Raw genomic sequence first — 22,113 nt, 5'->3', positions numbered from 1 at the left:
TATTTCTGCTTGTGAATCTTAGATAAATGAGGCCTGGGCAAAGTGTTTGTAGAACTCCTCGTTAATAAGAGTGAAATTGAAGCTTGTAATAAGGACTCAATGCAGAGTGGAATTTAAAGTTTAATAAAATGATAGGCCTGAGAAAGTTAAATGTAATAAAATGATAGTGGAATTAAAACACTGCGCAATGCAGAGTGGAATTTAAAGTGTCATAAAATGATAAGAACGTCTATGGAATTTGGACTAAGCAAAGAGTGGTGTGAAGACTGGGACCTGGAATTGTGACTAAGTGTGTTAGTGAATTCCGCAGGTATGAAGTTTTGCATGGGTGATTTTGACCGAGCCCTATATGTTAAGTCTGGACGAGTGCTTCACGCTCAGTCTGGATGGAGCATTTAGCGCGCGGTCCGGCAGGGGGTGTGAATGGTCGGACTGCCCAAGGAGGCTCATGCTTAGTTTGGCTGAGGCTTTAAGTGCTCAGTCTGGCAGAGGCTTTAAGTGCTCTGTCTGGCAGAGGCTTTTAGTGCTCAGTCTGGCTGAGGCTTTTAGTGCTCAGTCTGGCTGAGGCTTTAAGTGCTCTGTCTGGCAGAGGCTTTTAGTGCTCAGTCTGGCTAAGGCTTTAAGTGCTCAGTCTGGCAGAGGCTTTTAATGCTCAGTCTAGCTGAGGCTTTAAGTGCTTAGTCTGGTTGAGGCTTTTAGTGCTCAGTCTGGCTGAGACTTTAAGTGCTCTGTCTGGCAGAGGCTTTTAGTGCCACAAATAAGAATGTTACCGAGACAACATATAGATAACTGAGATATATGATCAAGAAGTTACATTGCGTGGGGGAATATCAAGAATGTGGGAATTTCCCGAAAAGAAAATGCAATAACTGAGCAATGCAAAAATAGGAGCTTATTGAAAGTAGCGTTTAAGGTGTTCGGCGTTCCATGGGTGCAGGAGGTCTCGACCTTTCATGTCCTGAAGTCGGTAAGTGCCTGGTCGGGGTCGGGCTTTCACAATGTAGGGTCCCTCCCACTTGGCTGCCAATTTACCCTCAGACGGATTTTTGGTAGCGAGAGTTGCTTCTCTCAAGACAAGATCCCCTACAGCGAACTCCCTTGGTCGGACCTTGCGGTTGTAGTGCATTCTCATTTTCTGTTGGTATGAGGCCAAGCGGACAGCGGTGGTCTCTCTGTGTTCTTCAATTAGGTCGAGGTCAGCCCGACGAAGTTCTTCGGTTAGTGCTGGATCCGGATGTGAAACTCTGGGAGTAGGCAAACCGACTTCTACTGGGATAACCGCCTCAGCGTCGTATGTTAAGTGGAAAGGGGTTTCCCCAGTGGGTGTCTGAGCTGTAGTTCGATAAGCCCAGAGTACATTCGGTAGCTCCTCAGCCCAAAGTCCCTTAACAGCTTCTAGTATAGTTTTGATGATCTTCAGGAGAGAGCGGTTGGTGACCTCGACTTGGCCATTGGCCTAGGGATGACCAGGGGATGAGAAACAAGGTTGAATCTGGAGGTCGGCGCAGAACTTCCTGTACTTGGCGTTGTCAAATTGTTTACCGTTGTCGGAGATGATGGCCTGAGGAATGCCGAACCTGCAAACGATCGACTGCCAGATGAACTTAGTTGTGTTTCGCTCGGTAATGGTGGCGAGGGGTTCTGCCTCTACCCACTTGGTGAAGTAATCAATGGCGACGATCGCGAACTTGGTCTGGCCTCGGCCAGTAGGGAGTGGTCCGACCAAGTCGATCCCCCATTTGGCGAACGGATAAGGGCTGCAAAGTGTGATCAACTCTGTAGGGAGTGCATGGGAGATGTTGGCAAAACCCTGACACTTATCACATTTGAGCACGAAATCGGTCGCGTCTCGATTGAGGGTGGGCCAGTAATAACCGGTACGGAGTATCTTGTGGGCTAGAGACTTACCGCCCAAGTGATTGCTGCAGATGCCCTCATGAATTTCTTGCATCACATAAGTTGCTTGAGTCGGATTGAGGCACCGCAGATAGGGGCGTGAGAAACCACGTTTGTACAAGATGCCGTCGATGAGGATGTAATTGGACGATCGTGCCCTGACTTTGGCGGCGTGCTGGTGGTCATCCGGAAGTTCCCCCGCTGTCAGAAATCGAATGATGTCCGACGCCCAAGGGATGGGCTCATTTTGGAGGAATTATACTTCATGCTGGTCGGGGCAAATGGCAGGGTGGGATAGGTATTCGAGACGGACGCCACTGCTGAAGGCGGACTGGTCTGCGGAAGCCAGCTAGGCCATCTCATCTGCCTTAGAATTCTCCGCCCGGGGAATGTGCTTGATCTGGAAGGTGTTGAAAAGGCGAACCAAGGGAAGTGCAAGATCCTTGTAAGCCCGCATTGTGCCTTCCTTGGCGTCGAATTCGCCCGTGATCTGTCCGACGATGAGCTGAGAGTCGCTAACCACTCGGATGTGGCTGACACCAATATCCCTGGCTAGGCAAAGGCCTGCTATCAGTGCCTCATATTCAGCCTCATTGTTACTGGCCTCAAACAAGAAACAGAGCGCACATTTGAAATAACCACCCTTAGGGCTGGTGAGAATGAGGCCAGCCCCGCTACCTTGCCTGCGGGATGATCCGTCGACGTTGAGAGTCCAAGAGTGAGGGTCTTCTAGCTCGATGGGAGCTGGCAGGGGTAGAGGGGCAGTGGTTGGGGTAGGATTAGTGAATTCCAAGATGAAGTCGGCGATAGCCTGCCCCTTAATTGCTGTTCGAGGGCGGTAAGAGATGTCAAACTGGCTGAGGTCCACAGACCACTGCATAAGTCTACCGGAAAGTTCTGGTTGCTGCATGACCTTCTTCAAGGGTTGGTCGGTGAGGACCACTATGGAATGGGCTTGGAAGTAAGGACGGAGTCGTCTAGAGGCGGTGACCAAGGCTAAGGATAATTTTTCTAATAGGGGGTAATTCTACTCTGCTCCCCTGAGAGCCCGACTGATGTAGTAGACCGGTCGTTGGATAGAGTCGTCTTCCCTAATAAGAGCTGCGCTGACTGCGGTGCTTGAGACGGCCAAATAGAGGAAGAGGGATTCGCCCGTGATCGCTTGTGAAAGGAGGAGTGAATTGGCCATGCACTGCTTTAACTGCTGGAAAGCCTCTTCAGATTCAGTTGTCCATTCAAAAGTTTGCCGAAGAACTTTGAAGAACGGTAGGCACTTATCTGTGGCAGGAAATGAAACGGTTGAGGGCAGCGACTCAGCCAGTGAGTCTTTGGACCTCCTTGACCGTCCTGGGAGACTGCATCTCAATCAAGGCCTTGATCTTTTCAGGGTTAGCTTCAATGCCCCGCTGACTGACCATAAAACCCAGGAACTTCCCAGATCCTACGCCGAAGGCGCATTTCTCTGGGTTGAGCTTCATTTGGTACTTGCGTAGCGTGGCGAAGGTCTCCCGCAGGTCGGTCAGGTGATCAGTGGAGAGTTTGCTCTTAACTAGCATGTCGTCGACGTATACTTTCATATTCCGACCTATTTGTTGATGGAAGACGGCATTGACCAATCGTTGGTAGGTGGCCCCAGCGTTCTTCAATCCGAATGACATTACTTGGTAATGGTAGGTACCTCGGTCGGTGATGAAGGATGTATGCTCCCAATCGAACGGGTGCATGAGAATTTGGTTGTAGCCAGAGAAAACATCCATGAAGCTGAGCATTTGATGACCGACCGTGGCATCGACCAGCAGATCTATGCGGGGCAGAGGATAGCTGTCTTTGGGGCAAGCTCGGTTTAGGTCAGAGTAATCGACACAAAGTCGTCATTTGCCATTGTTCTTGCGGACAAGGACCATGTTTGACAACCATTTAGGGTAGTCGACATTTTTGATGAATTGGGCCTCAAGGAGTTTGTCGACCTCTGTGGCTATAAGAGTATTGTGCTCCGGATAAAAGATGCGCTGCTTTTGGCGGTACGGTCGGAAATGAGGCTCAATGCTGAGGCGATGTGTTATAAAAGAAGGGTCGATGCCTGGCATATCTGAATGAGTCCGGGCAAATACATCATTGTGCTCGGTCAAAAGTGCGGTAAGGTCGGCCTTGGCTTGGGAGGATAGCTGGCTGCCGATCTTAGTAGTTTTCATTGGATTGGTGGGATCGATGGGAATCTCAACGAGCTCCTCCACCTGTTCGCCTCTGACCAGTTCATTCTCATCTCGGGCGTCAAGTCCTTCAATGATCATGGCCTCCTTCAACTTGACTTCTTTGAGTGAGGCGACATAACATTCCCTGGCGATGGTCTGCTCTCCACGTACTGTCCCGACCCCCTGGTCGGTTGGAAACTTTATGGCGAGGTGATAGGTTGAAGTGATAGCTTGGAAAGCGTTGAGGGCGGTGCGATCGAGGATGATATTGTAGGCAGAGGGACATTCGACCACAAGGAAGGTGAGTAACTTGGTAGTCTGCCACGGGTATTCGCCAATAGTGATGGGGAGGTCAATGGAGCCGATGGAGGTCACCCGGTCGCCAGTGAAACCGACCAAGGGGGTTTGTAGAGGGGACAGGCTTTCCTCCCCAATTTTGAGCTGGCGGAAGCAACTGAGGAATATGATGTCAGACGAACTACCGTTATCGATGAGAACCCGCCTGACCTTATAGTTGGAGAGAAGGGCAGAAATGACAAGGGGGTCATCATGAGGATAACGGATGCCTGTACAATTGGCGTCCGTGAAGGTGATGGGCTCTGTCCACTTCTTAGGCTGCTTGGAAGGTCAGGCTACTGTGTCCACTGCTTTGTCCGAACCTTGCCTTATTTTCCTGAGCTCTGCTTTCTGAGCGGAGCGGGAGGGTCCGCCGCAAGCAAGGCCACCAGAAATGACTCAGATTTCACCAACTGGCGGAGGGGGGTTACCTGGGGGCCGAGGCTGTTGTGGGAGGTGGTCATGGCCTTGGGCAGGTTGGGCTGGCTGCCGAGGTGGGGTACGTCGGCGGTTATTTCTGAGGGGCTCAGTTCGTTGCCTCTGTTGTGGACGGGTGTCCGTGAATCGGCTGAGACGCCCTTGACGAATGAGGGTCTCGACCTGATCCTTGAGGTTGATGCAATCATCAGTGTTGTGGCCGTGGTCCTGGTGGAAGCGACAATATTTGGACTGGTCTTTCCGGTTGGAAGGGGTCCGTGAAGGCAGGGGCCATTTGAGGGAGTAATCCCGTTGGATTTGGTGGAGAACTTGTTCCATAGGAGAATTGAGGGGTATGTATCGCTCAAACTGACCGGGGGGTCGTGCTAATGCCGACCGGTCAGTGCGAAGAGGTCGGTCGGGATATTGGGGCGTTTGGCTGTTATACTGGGTGTTTCTTGGTTCCGAGTCTTTTCTCTTTTCTCTGGGGGGCGGGTTTTTGGATATTGGATCTTGGCGAGCGGCTAGTGAATCTTCGGCATTCATATATTTCTGAGCTTTAAATAATAGGGCTGCCATAGAGGTCGGCGGGTTTTTGGAAGGGAGAAGAGGAAATCGGACGATTGCAGCCCGGCCATGAAAGCCGTAAGGATGACCTTATCGTCATTCTCCGCTACTTGTAGGGCTTCGGTGTTAAAGCGGGTGACGAAGCTACATAGTGACTCCCCCTCAGTCTGACGGATGTTGAGGAGTTAGGTTGCAGGACGACGTTGGCGTTGGGCTCCAATGAAATGGCTGAGGAAGGAGTCGCTGAGATACTGGAAAGTGGAGATAGAGTCCGCTGGTAACTGACTGAACCACAGTCGGGCTGACCCCTTCAGTGTCACGGGGAAAGCCCGACACATGATCTCGTCGGGGAAGGCATGAAGGATCATGAGTGTACGATAGGTCTCCAGATGGTCGACTGGATCTGTCGTACCATCAAAGGAGTCAATGGTGGGCATCTTGAGTTTGGCGGGCAAAGGTTTGTCCTGAATAGAGGCAACAAATGGTGAATTTGCCGTGGTAGAGGATTTATGTTGAATGTTCTGGATGACTCCTTGGAGTTGGAGCTTCATTGCTCAGAGCTCGGCGTCCCAGAGTGGAACGTGGTCCCCCTGGTCCGTCAATAGAGGTTGGACGCTGCTGGCCTCCCCTTCAGGGGCTGGTGCTACGACCGACGGGTGTGGGGGTGGTGGTGGATTTATGTGTGGGTGGGGAGGTTGCAAACCTTCCAGGTTGGGTGGATGGAGTTGGGGGACAGTATGGCTTGGGGTTCTTTCTTGGTTGGGGGGAATATCTGGAGGTGGTGGAGGAGGAGTCGAAAGGTTCCTTTGAAGTAAGGCATTTATCAAGGCCTGGTTTTGTTCGACCATGCGGTTGATGCTGTTGGTAAGCTCGATAAAGTACTGTGGTGGGTTGTTTGGATTGGGGGGGTCGTCTTGATGGTCGGTAATATTATTGTGAGAAGCCATGGATCTAGTCGTGACCATGCACTTTGACGGGTAGGAGAGAGAGGTTGTTGGAACGGGGCCTCCGGCGACAGTGATCACAACTGGCGCGCGGAGTAAAGCGTTCGCACAGACGGCGCCAACTATTGATGCTGTTCGTCCCAGTGAATGGATCAGACAGATCCAAACTCCTCCAGCCCGTGTCCAAATGATCAAGCCCACCAGATAACCTGCAAGCAAGTTCAATGGGGAACGGGGTAGTCCCCCAGCGAACTCTCCGATGAGCAAGTTAGGAAGAGAAGCAGAGTATATGGGAGAGGATTAGAGATAGAGAACTTAACCTTTTTCTTGTCTACCACATTTGCTTATATCCTTTTGCCATCATTTTGCCGTCCCTTCCGACCTGCTCTCCTTGCCGAAAGCCTATGTTGTAGCTTACCTTGCTCAGCGTAAGGGGGTCCTGTTCCGACGGAGAGGTGTTGTCGTAATAAATGCTGTGATGGACTGCATTAATGGTGATGTGTAGTGGCAATAACTTTGCAGATCTTTGTTTGCTGATGTGGCTCATCCTCCACCCGCTGCGTGTCTGAATGTTGTTGGGTCTTGGTGCCATATTGGATTCCAGCTGTTCCGGACTCCATCGACAGGGTTATGCATTGGGCCCCGAATGATGAGCTCGGGTTATTTATAGTGGTTCATGGCCTTTGTGGGCCTGTCCATGTCAGTTACCATGAAGGTGCATTAACCAAAAATAAAAGAGAAACATTAGTTAATAATTTGGGGTTGAGCCACCTAAGACACCCACACCCACAACTAGGAACGGCAACGGGGCGGGGCGGGGCCGAGGATCACCCTCCCCGTCCCCGATCCCCGACGGGGAACCTATGACTGTCCCCATCCCCGCCCCCAACGGGGATCGGGTTTCCCCGACCCTGAAACTCCCCCGATCCAAATCTGTTTCAACATTCAAAACACAAAACACACACAGATACACAAAACACATACAGATCTATAGCATTTTCTTATTTTCTACAATAGATAGAAATTATAAATGAAATTTACATGTATACAGATCTATAGAAATTATAAATGAAATCAGATCTATAGAAATTATAAATGAAATCAGATCTATAGATAATTACCCAGATCTATAGTATAATCACAGATCTGAGATCTCTGTGTAACGGTGACGACGGTGACTCGACGGACAGGAAGAGAGAGGGCAGCGACGGAGGTGGGAGGGACAGCGGAGTCGACGGAGGTGGACAGCGACGCCGGCTTCGCGGACAGTGGAGGTTGTGCTGCGAAGACGGAGAGAGAGTAGAGGGTAGAGAGAGAGTGAGAGAGAGAGGGGGTTGAGGCCAGCGGCGGTGGTGATGTCGCCATCGGTGAGAGAGAGGGGAGGTCGAGGCCAGAGAGAACAATGAGAGAGAGAGAGTTGAAACGAGATAGTGAGAGAGTTGAAATATGTGTGATACACGGTTTGGTTTTTTTTTTAATATATATATATATATATATAAGGGGTATAAAAGTAATTCTACTTCGGGGAAATTCGGGGACGCGGATGGGGCCGGGGATCGGGCCGGGCCGGGGCTTAAACACTGATCACCGTCCCCGGCCCGAAATAGATCGGGGATTGATTTTCAGATACCGTTTTCTCCCCATTGGGGGTATTTTTCAGGAAAAAACTGCTTAAATCGGGGTCGAAATCGGAGATTCCCGTCGAGTCAGTTTCAAATTACCATCCCTACCGACAACGGAAGCCTTTCTTTGAATTACCTTCCCTCTCTCATCAAATACGCACGGAGCTGGGCTTTTCAATTGGGCTTTACTCACACACTAGGTAGACCTCTTAACCTTGTCACCCACATACACATTGATATATCTCTTTTAATGACATGGTTTCACAAACCCCCACACACGCCCTTGAACTTTGTGTTGACACCCAACTAATTAAAAATTAAAAATGATGTAATAATCATATTTTTAAAAAATTATGATAACGTGATACACAAACACAATTTACTTTAAAATAATAAATTAAATTAAAATTTCTTACATTATTCTATAATTTATTTTTATATAATTTTTCTGTACTAATTAAAAATTCATATAAACAATGTATGGAAGGTGTCATTTTCTTGAGTTTTTTTTTTTTTTGGGGTGAGATTAAGGTGAGCCTTTCAACTGGGCTTCTCTCTCTTTTACACACACACATACATTTCTTTAAACTTGGCCTCACACACCCACACATATTCTCTCTCTCTCTCTCTCTCTCACACACACACACACTTCTGTTGTTCTTTTAATTAGCTGTGTTAACGCGTAATCAAGCCCAAAGTATATATCTAATAACTGAATAAAAAATTAAATTTCCCACCTATAAATATTCCAATACTTCTTTCTTGAATCACCATAACCACCACAACCGAACATAGCACAAAGATAAAAAAAAGAAACAGAAAGATGAGTCAACCAGCTAGTGTGATTCCGGCACCGAAGACGACGGTGAAAGAAAAGATGGTGCAAACAGTAATTTCCATCATTAAGAAGAGCAAAGATAAGAAGAAGATAAATCCTAATTAGAGTTTTAAATTAAGAAGATAGTTTAAAATTACAAATATGTAGCCATTCTCTCTATATTATTATATGTATATCTATCTTTGCTTCATATATTTGATCAATAAATAAAATCTATATTTATTTATGGTGCAGTTTGTATCTACGTGTTTATCATTTTTATTATATAAAGTGTAGATTTTATTTAATGTGAACGATATGATATTATTTTTTCTCTTTTCTTTAAAAATGACTTTTAAACTGTCACCTTTAATAATTGTTAAACATTTTTTTTTTCAATTATCAAACAGTCTACAAATTTAAATTTAAAATTTGCACCCACTTGTTTCCTTTGTATGTGTTTGTCTTACACCAATAAACTTATCTTGCTGATCAAACCCAAAAAATAAATAAATCAGGCCAACATGCAGCTCTAACCCGTTTTGGCTTAAGAAATTTGGCGAGAAAAGAAAAAAAATGGGATAAAAGAAATCTCTCATCACTTTTGTGGCTGATCAAAAACAAAGGATGGTAAGAAAAAGAAATATTTAAGTGTTAGGTATTTCTCAAGTTTAAATTTAAATTTGACCAACATGTTTAGGTTCATGGGTTGCAACGAGTGCCGTTTCGATGACCCAAACTGTTCATTTTATAAGACTCTCTGTGTATATCATTAATAAAAAAAATTGGATAGATCCGATAATCCTAACTTTTATCTTATCATTTTGTCCTCAAAAAAATAAAATATATATATATATATATATATTAAAAAATAAATCATTTATTTTTGGGACATTTATTCATAAATTCATTTTCACCTATTTATGTTCCACTTAGTCTAAATTATTATTATTATTGTTATTATTATTATTATGTTTCAATAAGTCTATGGTTGACACAATTACCAAAATATATCTAATAATAATAGGGTGAAGTGCACATTCACACTGTCAATTTATTTAATGTGAATATTTACATCATTAAGTTGCTAAGGGTTAAAAAAATAATTGTAAAAATAAAATTATCCATAAAATACCTCAAATATAAGAATTAGGATTTAGTAGATCAAATGTCTAAAATAATAGAATTTATTGTCTTATGGACTAATTATGATGCGAATACTTGGAAGAGAATTTTATAATAAATTATTTTATATTTTATTTTTCTCCTTACTTTTCATGGTAATCATACGAAGAAATAATCTCCTTCACATCTTCTCTTTTGCATATTGCATGTTGGTTGCCATGAAGATGCATTAACCTAAAATAAAAGAGAAATAATAATCAAAAGCCATTAACCAATGTGTCACACCTTCAATTCACACAATATAAATTAAAATCTGATGTTGGCAAGGCAAGTAAGGTTTAATTTTCCTGGATTAAGTTATTTGTTTATATTCAAATATTACACAAATAGAAAGATTATATATACAATGATATGAAATTTTTTAATTTTATTATTTTAAAATAAAAGATTCATTAAAATATTTTTTTTTTTTTAAAGTACCACATTCACATTATTAATTCTAGGAGACTTACGTGTAATATGTGGACTTATTATACAATAGGTCATTTGATAATTAATGACATTTTTTATCAAACACTATTAAAAAATATCACTTATTGTTAATTTTCCGCGACAATTTAAAAATTCTGTCACAGAAATGCCACTAATTCTAAGTTTTAGCGACAGTTTAAAAAACTACCACAAAAAAATTCACTAATTTTTAACTTTCAACAACAATTTGCTGAAAAATTTATCACAGAAAAACGTCACTAATTGTGAACTTTAGTGACAATTTATAAAATTTGAGACAAAAAAGCCACTAATTGTCAATTTTTAGCAATATATGTAAAAAATCGTCACAAAAAATTATTTCTAGCAACAATTTTATTATGACTTATTTTTAATGAGACTTGATGGAAATTAAATCTAACTATTAGGATCTAAATTCTATTAAAACTAAGTTCTAGTAAAATTGTTCTTGAAAATAATTTTTTGTGTCGATTTTTTACATGTCACTAAAAATTGACAATTGGTGACTTTTTTGGTCATCGGCTTTATAAATTGTCGTTAAAATTTATAATTAGCGACATTTTTCTAAGACAAATTTTTTAAATTATCACTGAAAATTGAAAATTAGTGATTTTTTTTTTAACGATTTTTTTAAACTGTCGTTAAAACTTTTAATTAGTGATATTTTTTATGAAATCTTTTTTAAAGAATCAATTAATAATATTTTTTAATAGTATTTAATAAAACACATCATTAATTATCATATGATCTATTAGATAAGAACATACATGTAAGTTTCAAAAATAATAATAATAATAATAACTGGGCTGTTCGCACGTGCACACACGGTCTAGGTGGGCCTCTTAACTAGGTCATCGCTCTGCAATCATTTAGATGAAAAATAACATTCTTGCTGAATTTTTTTGTCAGAAGCTTCGGATAAATTTGCAAACAGAAAGTTATATAGATAACATTTTTATGAAGATACTGGTAGGTGAAAACATAGAGATATGGAAGAGATGAAAACAGGAAATTTCTGTATGTATATTGATATATCTATCTGTGTTGTTTAGCTCCTTTATATAGAGGAGTTACAAGCCGAAAAAGAAAAGCATTACTAACATAATGAGTAAAGTAGCACTAACATAGCACTAACATATAATATACTAATAGTTACAATCATGGCTAACCCACTGATTGTGTAGTTTAATATAACAAAGCTAAATTCCTTCAATTACTCAATATGATTTCCAACACTCCTCCTAAAGTTGGAGAGTGAATGTTGAGAAGTCCCAACTTGTGACTCAGGTAATTGAAGCTATCCCGCCCAAGGCTTTCGTAAATATGTCTGCAAGCTCATCTCGTGAAGAAATGTAGATTGGAGAAATTTCACCAGCTTGTAGCTTCTCTCTCACAATTTGACAATCTATTTCAATATGTTTCGTTCTTTCATGATAAACAGGATTTGCCGCTATATGCAATGCAACTTGATTATCACAATACAAAGGAGCAGGGCCTTTTTGGTTGACTCTTAAATCTCGCAATATATATCGCAGCCATGTAATTTCAAGGCAAGTGTTCGCCATGGCCCTGTACTCAGCTTCTGCAGATGAACGAGCCACAGTTGGCTGTTTCTTGGATTTCCATGAGACAAGAGAGTGACCTAGAAACACACAATAACCTGTAGTTGATCTTCTTGTTGTTGGACAATCTGCATGATCTGAATCACAATAAGCTTTCAACTCAAGATTGTTTATAGCCGGGAAAAACAATCCTTGGCCAGGTGTACCCTTAATGAATCGCAAGACACGAAGTGCGGCCTCCATGTGTGGTTTTCTGGGTTGGTGCATAAACTAACTCAAATTCTGAACTGCAAAAACAATGTCTGGTCTTGTGGCAGTAAGATAAATTAATTTTCCAACCAACCTCCTATATCTCGTTGGATCATTGAGTATAACACCATCTGTGGTTTGTAATTTCACATTTTGTTCCATTGGACACTTTTCTGGTCGTGCCCCCGTTAAACCTACATCTTGTAAAATATCTAGAGTGTATTTCCTTTGGGACAAAAAAAGACCTTTCTTGGATCGCGAAAATTCAATGCCTAAAAAATATTTCAAGTCACCGAGATCCTTGATGCGAAACTGTTTAAGAAGGAAAGATTTAAGGTGTTCCATTTCTTCAAGATTATTGCCTGTAATGATAATATCATCAACGTAGATGAGCACTCCTGTAAAAGAATCGCCATTAACTTTGGTAAAGAGGGAATAGTCAGCCATAGATTGGTGAAAACCCGCTTTCTTAATAGCAATTGAAAATTTGGAGAACCAGTTACGAGAAGCTTGTTTCAGCCCATAAAGAGATTTATTAAGCCGACACACCAGATTCTCCCCCTGTCGGCAAAGGCCAGGAGGAGGAACCATATAGACCTCCTCGTGCAAGTCACCATGGAGGAAGGCATTGGTAACATCAAGTTGGTGAAGAAACCAATTACGAGCAGTAGCAACAGACAAAAGACAACGGAGAGTAGTAAGCTTGGCAGTAGGAGAGAAAGTCTCAATGTAATCAACACCCTCGATTTGGGTGTAACCTTTGGCGACGAGACGAGCTTTGTAACGCTCAATGGTGCCATCAGATTTGTATTTGAGTTTAAACACCCATTTGCAGCCAATGGGTTGATGACTAGCCAGTAAGGGCATAAGGGTCCAAGTGCGATTGAGTTGCAATATATCTAACTCAACCGTCATAGCAAGTAGCCAGTTAGGATCTAAAGCAGCTTGAGCATAGGAAGTGGGCTCAGTGGGGCCTGAAATGTTAGCAAGAAACACACGGTGCGAAGGAGAAAAACGGTGAGTGGAAAGGTAATGAGACAAGGGGTGTTTAGTACCTGAACGAAGAGCCGGCAACGAAGATGACGGAGCAGGGGAAGCAGAAGCAAAAGACTGAAGGTAATCGCGGTACCAAAGAGGGGGCTGCGTAGAACGGGTCAAGCGACGTTGGGGCAGGGATGGAGGAAAAGGTGGGAGAAGGAGGCAACGATGTAGGCCGAAGTGGAGGATTTTGGGAGGAAGCGAGTGCGGGTGCGGGCGTGGGTAAGGAGAAGGTGTGGTCTGGTTGAGAAAGAGGTAAGACAATAGGGCGAGTGCAAATTGGGTTGGAAGGAGAGTTGGGCTGGTAAGGAAAAAAGGTTTCAAAAAATTTGAAATCCCGACTCACAAGAAAAGTTTTAGAATCCAAGTCATAAAGTTTGTAACCCTTGTGGCCGGTGGGATAACCAAGAAAGACACAACGTCGTGCACGGGAGGCAAACTTATGAGCAGGATGAACAACGGTAGCATAACATAAACATCCAAAAACACGAAGATGGGCCAGAGGCGGTAGTTTATGATAAAGTAACTCAAAGGGAGATTTATTGGCCAACAAAGGGGTAGGTAAACGATTAATGAGGTATACAGCGGTTAGCACACACTCACCCCAAAAAGACAAGGGAATGTGTGATTGAAAACGCAAAGCACGAGCAATGTTAAGAATATGCCGGTGTTTGCGCTCAACCACCCCGTTTTGCTGAGGAGTGGAAACACATGAGCGTTGAAATTCGACACCAGTATTAAGAAAAAAAGCCCGCATGGAAATAAATTCGGAGCCATTATCGCTTCTAAGAGTTTTGATGCTGACATTAAACTTATTATAGACTAGGGCAAAGAAAGCTTTAAGCAAGGCCTGTGTTTCAGATTTGTATGTCATCAAGAAGACCCAAGTACACCTAGTAAAATCATCCACAATTATAAGGAAGTAACGTGCACCAATATGTGAGGGATTGCGATGTGGACCCCAAATATCACAATGAAGTAATTCAAATGGTGAAACAGTTAATGTTGTACTTAAGGGAAAGGGAATGCGGGTTTGCTTAGCCATAGGACAAACAACACAATCATTATTAAATGAAATAGACATGGAGGGAAACAATTTAGATAAGAGTTGAAGACGAGCTGATGAAGGATGCCCAAGACGTTGGTGCCAGATTGAGGACGGTGATGAGACATGAAAGGAAAGTGGGGCTGTGGTCAACTGCGACATGTAGTAGAGTCCATTATTCTACTTCCCCCAGCCAATCATCTTCCCCGAAGCCAAGTCCTAGATGACACAAAAATCAGCAAAAAGAATGATGCAGCAATGAAGGGATTTGGTGAGTTTACTAGCAGGCAGTAAATTTAAACGAAAAGAAGGAACGTGAAGAACTTGGTCTAAAGTGATGTCTTTATTGAAAAGAATGGTGCCTATAGAATCAATAGGAACTGACGATCCTGTAGGTAAGGTAACAGAAGGAATAGGAGATGGATGACTATGAGAAAAAAAAGAGGAATCGGATGTGATATGATCCGTGGCTCCACTGTCAAGAATCCATGAATGAGAAAAAATTGAATTAATGGATGGAATAGAGAGATGAAATTGACCTGCTGCATTAGCAAAGACATCTGAGATTTCGGAGGATGATTTGGACAAGTTTGCCATGGCAGTGGTGAGTTGTTTGCATTGCTCCTCAGAAAGCCCAGTAAGAACCTGGTGCAAGATATGGGTTGCCGAATCAGAATGACTAGCAAGGTTTCTGTGGGCTGGCTGCTGTTGTGTGGAAGGGTCCATGGCGTGAACTTGGTGGATGGAATAGTTTCCACGCAGATTGGTGTTGTTTCGTTTGTTCCGATCACGCTGCTGTTGTTGAATAAAGCCATGATTGTCTGCATTGGTGCCCTTTCCACGAAATAACCTGTGTCCGGGCGGGTATCCATGTAATTTGTAACACGTCTCGATATTGTGTCCATCACAATCACAATAGGAGCAATGTAGATCAAAAGAGGATGAACGATCTCCGGACTGATTTGGATTTCCGGAACGAGAAGAGTGATTGAAGGATGAACGATCTCCTGACAGATTTTGGGTTCCAAAACAAGAAGAGTTGGAGCCTTTGTACTTATGCACTGTTGCAGCAAGAGAAAAGTTTTCTGTTGAGGAGGAACCAATTTTCCGTTGTTTTTCTTCTTGAGTAATTAAAGAATATGCCTTCCGAACACTTGGTAACGGATTTATGAGAAGAATCTGACCACGTATGGCATTGTAAGACTCATTTAGACCCATGAGAAATTGCATAACTTGATCTTGTTCCCGTTGTTCACTGTAAACCTTCATTCCACCACAAGAACAAGTGGGTTGAGTTTTATAGGATGCAAGTTCATCCCATAAAGCTTTAAGTTTTGTATAGTATGTGGAGATAGGCATAGAACCTTGTGCATGTGAACTGATTGATTTTTGGATCTGGAAAATTCGTGGAGCATTGCCTAGAGGGAAATCGTTCCAGATCTCATGTGCCGTCTCAGCGTACACAACACCATCTACTAAATCTGCTTCAACGGAGTTGAGAAGCCATGAGAGAACCATTTTGTCACAGCGTTTCCACAAGGCATAATCGATAGGCTTCTCGGTTGTGTGCGGGGCTTTGATCGTACCATTAACAAAACCAATTTTGTTTTTGGCAGTTAGAGCAATCACCATGGAGCGTCTCCATGTTGCATAATTGTTTCCGTTAAGACGCTTCGAGACCAGGAAAAAGGCCGGATGATCTGATGGGTGAATAAACAAAGGGCTTGAGGGTTCAACCATGGAGTCCTTATTCTGGTTGTCACCCATGTTGAGTGAAGGCAAGGGTGTGGAAACCCTTGAAAGCTTCAAACAATAAGGATATCAAGAATCACCCAAACATAGCTCTGATACAATGAAAACATAGAGATATGGAAGAGATGAAAACAGGGAATTCTGTATGTATATTGATATATCTATCTGTGTTGTTTAGCTCCTTTATATAGAGGAGTTACAAGCCAAAAGAGAAAAGCATTACTAACATAATGAGTAAAGTAGCACTAACATAGCACTAACATATAATATACTAACAGCTACAATCATGGCTAACCCACTGATTGTGTAGTTTAATATAACAAAGCTAAATTCCTTCAATTACTCAATATGATTTCCAACAGTAGGTGTTTTAATTAGAAATGAAATGATTGTAACAAATTATATCATTCTGTATGAAATTTTAGTAAAACTTTTGTATTAAAATTTTATTTGTATATTATTATTTTTTTTAAAAAACAAAAACCAACATGTTGAATTTTTTATTTTAAGGTGATAAAATCAAAATTTATCATATTATTCTGATTAATTTTGGAATGAAGTGGGCCTAAAGTCCACTTTTTTGGATTAGAAGATCCAATTTGTATAGATGTAGGCAAATTTCAGACTCGTTTTGATTATCTAAACTATTAAACTTGTAAGATACGTCAAACAAATAATTTATATAAAAAATCAACTTGATCAGAAGGGTTTGTTTTGTATTACATATAAATGAGTAGCTTTTATGGTTATTATATTTTTTTATTAGCTTAAAAAGCTTATAATAAATCGTAAATCTATTAATACAAATTTCAATAATATGTGAAAAAAAAAATTGAATCTTATTTGGTTAAATAAATTGTCACTAACTTTGTTGTTCTGCAAATATTTAGATTGCTTTCAAAGGTTATAAGTAAGACCCCAAAAAAATGATACACTCTTTTTGTACACGTATTTAAGAGTTTAATTTGCAATTATGAAGTTCACTTATAAGCGCAATGGCTTGAAAAATTTCTCTCAATGGCCCACATATTGAAATAGACAAACTAATAATCAATAGATCTCAAAGCCTCCTAGATCCACAATATTGATGGATTTTTATTTGATTTTTATATAGGCTAAATGATTAAAGGTTTCAAAATTGGAGCCACCACTTGATTTTAAAAGTTGAAGAACCCATGATGACTCCATAATTAAGATATTTAACCGCCATTATTAACGAACTCAACTTGGAAGCTTAGGAACAAATTAAAAATGCACACTCTACCCGACACAAGATCAGCTCTACTCATCATCCATTTGATTCACTTTTTCAAAAATTATTAAGTGAGATATATGAAGATAAGTTATACAATAATAATAAGATAACCTAAATGAGAGTTTATTTGTTTCAAATAAAATAATTTTATGAAAAGTGATTATTTCGGTCTAATTAAAGAGAAGTCCAAAAATTCAAAAAAAAAAAAAAAGGAGGGGGGAAGTAGAGAGAAAGGAGTTCTCATTAATTTAAACACAAATATGGCATTGAAACTCTTTTTTTGGATCCTATTTTCATGAAATTTTCTCTTTGGTCCACCGCAATATATCCAAAAACACAAAAACACACACACAAAAAAAAACAAAAAAAACAAAAAACAAAAAACAAAACAAAACAGAAAGGAACATTATTTTTTTTTGAACGCAAGAAGGAAACATTCATCATAGAAGAAAAACCACTCGCATTAAAAAAATTGAAACTGTGTAATGTGCTCATGTTATTATAATTAAGGTTGTGTTTGATAAAACTGAAAACTAAAATTTGAAAATAAAATATTGAAAATGAAGTATTGAAAATTGAATGTTAAATTTTTTAAGTTGAACAGCTATTTGATAAAAATTTAAGTACTGAACTAAAAAAAAAAAAATTGTTTGATATATATAAGATCAAATTTAAAATTTATTATTTTTAAATTGTATATTTTAATTTTTATGTTGTGATAATGGTGGTGATGGTATAATGATGGTGGTGGTGGTGGTGGTAAGAGTAACGATAGTAAAATAATGGTAGTGCTTTTGGCAATAACAATAATGGTGATGAAGGTGGTGGTAGTTGTGGTGGTAGTGGTGGCGGTGGCGGCAACGGCGGCGGCATGATGGTGACAATAGTGGTAGTGGTGGCAGTGGCATAGTGGTGGTAGTGGTGAGCATTAATAGTGGTGGTGTGGTGGCATGGTAAATGGTGGTAGTAGCAGTAATGTTGATAGTGGTAGTAAAATGATGTTGGTGCTTAACAATATGATAAATGGTGGTAGTAGTGGTGGTGGTGATGGCGGTGATTGTAGTAGTGATGATGGTGGTAGTGTTGATGGTGGTGGTGGTGGTGGTGGAGGAGGAGGAGGCGGTGGCATGATGGTGGTAGTTGTAGTGGTGTTGGTAGTGGTAGCAGTGGTAGTGAATTTGTAATAGTATATATTTTTTAACGTTTTGTAATAATGAATATTAATACTTATATTTAATATTTATAAATTCAATTAGCATTAAGTAAGTTTCATATGACTTTATTTTATTTTATTTTTAAATTTTAGCCTACATTTTAAGAGATATTTAAAATTTTAAGTGATATCAATTATGATTATTAAATAAATTTAATTAATTATCACTTAATACATTTAATTTTAAGTACTGAATTTGATTATCAAATATTCCCTAAAACAACTTATTAATCCAAAACTTCATATTTCAAAGATTTTGTTTATTGGAAATAGACAACTTAACTAATGCTAGCCTAACAATTGGTGTTTGGAAAAGCTATGAAACAATATTGGAAAAAAAAGAAAAACACAAAAGAAAAAGATAAATAATGAGAGATTTACGTGTAGGTCATAATAAGTAAACTTATATTTTTCAATAAGTCTTATGTTAGTTAGTGACCTTTTAAAATAAAAAATAAATTAAAAAAAAAGTCGCTAATTATTAATTTTTAGTGACAATTTTAAAAATTCATCACATAAAAATTTCGTTAATTGCCAGTTTTTAGCTACAAATTTAGAAAATTATCGCAAAAAATGTCATCAATTAGTTCTTTGTAACAAATTCAGAAAATCGTCACAAATATTTTTTTAGTGACAATTATGGTGGGACCAACTTTTAGCGACGAATTGATAGGACTTAATAGGAATTAAGTCTAATTATTAGAACCTACTAATAATTTATCCTATTTAATTATCACGTATTGACTGTCTCTTATTTAAATGAACATTTACTTATTTATTTATTTATTTTTAAAAAAGATGATAAAAAGATAAAGAAAAAGATAGAGGATAATCATATCTTACCCAAAGTAAAAATCTTTCTTATTTATTTATTTATAATTTATCTATTTTTGCTCATTTTTCATGCTAATCAAATGAAGAAATAATGTCCTTCACATTCCCAAACAAAAGGCGTAAGATAAGTTTCACGATGTTTTTCTTTCTAATTTGCATGTTAGTTACTATGAAGCTGTAATAACCTAAAATAAGAGAAAACAAAATAATAAAAAAAAATCATTAACCAATGTGTCACTGTTTTCAATAAGGATGTCAGGAAAATCGAAAAAATTAACCAAACTAATTGAACAAGACCAAATTGACTATATTTGGTCTGATTTTTAACAAAAATCGGTCCATATAGTTTTTAAATTTGAATTTTTTTAGTTTTTGGTTCGGTATCGATTTAAGCACCTTGTGCACCGATCTAAACCGAAACCAACCTCTTCAACATATATTGTATTTATAATATATATAATCTAATAATATAATGATATTAATAAGTATAATAAATTGTTAACCTTAATTAATTAACCTTATCATCTTTATAACCTAATATACAAGCAGGAAATAATCTTCTCGTATAATCATATTGATCAAGTTTGCACTCTTCCAAACGTAGTCGTACATGAGCTAGCCGGTGGGGTGTGTCGAAAACCTCTCCGATGCCTAAGTTAACAAAATAGACAATAGACACAAAAGCTCTGTGTATTTGAGAGTTAGAATTGTGATGACTGTACGTAGGTTCTGTCATGAGATTTTTGTAGATTCCACCTACCACAATCCTAATAGGACTCCAACTCTTTTTATAAGAGTTCTCGTAGGAATCACACTCCCAAGGATAATGCATATCCTAATAACACCCTACTCATTACCAACCAAGTGAGATGGCTCAAATCTCCTAACCTCGGCTCGATAGCCCGCTCAACCGAGCTAGCATGGCCCTACCCTATGCTGGACAACCTAGTTGATATTCGATCGAGATAAACCCCAGTTCGGCTAACTGCCACGATCTCAACCCAATCATTCTTGGATCAAATATTACTCATCTCAGTTCAAGTGTTTTGGCTGAATAACCACCCACAACGTGGCCCAATGACCAACTAACTGTTCCTAGCTCGGTCCATTCCAACAACTGGAATTAGCTCGGCCCAATTCATATAAATTACCCTCTCACCTAAGTTTGTAAATTTTTATTATATATAATCTTAATTCTAACTCATTATTTTTGAAACCTTAGTATTTTTTAACTTTTTTGTTTTGTTTTGTTTTTATTTTTGTTAATTTAAGAATTGAAAAATATGTATTAAATGGATGGATTGAATATGTTTGAAATGGTAGACAAATAACTAATTTAATGTTTTTATATAGATTAATGATTATATTTAAAAAGTGGCTTAAGTTTGAAAAATCCTAAACCGATTAAATCGCACCAAACCGAATCAGTTCGGTTTGGTGCGATTTTGATGGGAGAAGCGTTCTATATCAGTGTTCAAAATAATAAAACCGACATTATTGGTTCAGTGTAATTTTTTACTTAAATATCGACTGTACCGAACCGATTACGTCCCCAGTTTTCAAGTTATACAATTTCAATTACCCAAATTAAGTAAATTATTAAAAGATCTTATTTTTGGAACTTATTACCTATAAATTTATCAATCAAGACCTATAAGTAAATAAATTTAGTTAATTAGATTAATTGATAATGATTCCTTACAAATTTATGTTGGCAAAGAGACGTAGATGTATTTTTTTTGAGTTTGATTATTTATTTCTCGTGAGTCAAAGACTCAACTGCTATACAAATAAAAATATTGTAATAAAAAATTAATACGAGACTAATTTTTTTTTTAAAGCAAAATACTCATTTATAATTCAAAAAATGACATAACTACATTATTTTAGTGAACAATTAGTATAAATTTTTTACAAGAATAACATTTTTAATATATACAATTAACTGGTAAATTAATTGATCTTTCCTGAAATTTAGAGAAAATATAATAAATCTCACATTTTGACAAAATTACATATTATTTACATAACACTTGGCTTCATTTTTATTAATAATTCATAAATCATATCATATATATGAAAAAAAATAATATTATCATATCTTTTACATTAAAATAATATTTTTCTTTATTTATCTTTATGCATTCACTCTATTTGTATTAGTTTTGATTACTTCAACCTTATTAAAAGAGACGTTAATATAATTATATAAAAATTGTATTTTTTTATTTTTTTAATATTTGAGAGAAAATCAGGATAATTTACACAAAGTTAATTACTTCAATACACCCACCCCCACACCCACACCTACACCTAAGAGGTGTTATAGGCTGACTAATCTCTCTCTTCAAACACAAAACACAAAAACAAACACAAACACAAAGATGGGCCTTTCATCTGGGCTTTTCAAACACACTCAAGCTCTCGAGATCTGGCTCTTTCAACTTTGTGTTTTTACATAATCAATTAAAAATAATATTTTTATATAATTTTTGACAGGACATTGGCATTTTTCAAAATGCAACTATGCTGCACACCCCAAATAGGGGTCGCACCCCCAGTGAGGTGGCGAGCCCCCACTGGCTAAAACTCAAAAAAAAAAAAAATAAATAAATAAAGCAGTTTTTTTTTGTCCAATCACGGTGCGCCACCTCACTGAGGATCGACCCCCAATGGGGTCCGAAGCATTTTTCTTTCAAAATGTAAGTCAACACGGTAGACTTTTTATTTTAAAGTGAT

General features: G+C 39.3%; 1 protein-coding gene across 1 annotated transcript; it reads right to left on the bottom strand.

Moving 5' to 3' along the window:
• Positions 1–14,539: 14,539 nt before the first annotated feature.
• On the bottom strand, positions 14,540–16,087 carry LOC145793531 (uncharacterized). Its single transcript, XM_082876379.1, has one exon. The coding sequence runs from the start codon at positions 16,085–16,087 to the stop codon at positions 14,540–14,542; it is 1,548 nt and encodes a 515-aa protein (XP_082732505.1).
• Positions 16,088–22,113: the final 6,026 nt, after the last annotated feature.

This window comes from Camellia sinensis, chromosome 6 (genome assembly GCF_055761805.1).
Source record: "Camellia sinensis isolate YWXY chromosome 6, ASM5576180v1, whole genome shotgun sequence".
Taxonomy (NCBI): domain Eukaryota; kingdom Viridiplantae; phylum Streptophyta; class Magnoliopsida; order Ericales; family Theaceae; genus Camellia; species Camellia sinensis.
The sequence above is the reverse complement of the archived record's forward strand: the minus strand, read 5'-3'. Positions and strand labels throughout refer to the sequence as shown.

Bases quoted from the DNA above. Each gene is read 5' to 3' on its own strand.
- LOC145793531 (XM_082876379.1), bottom strand. From the start codon at position 16,087: ATGGGTGACAACCAGAATAAGGACTCCATGGTTGAACCCTCAAGCCCT.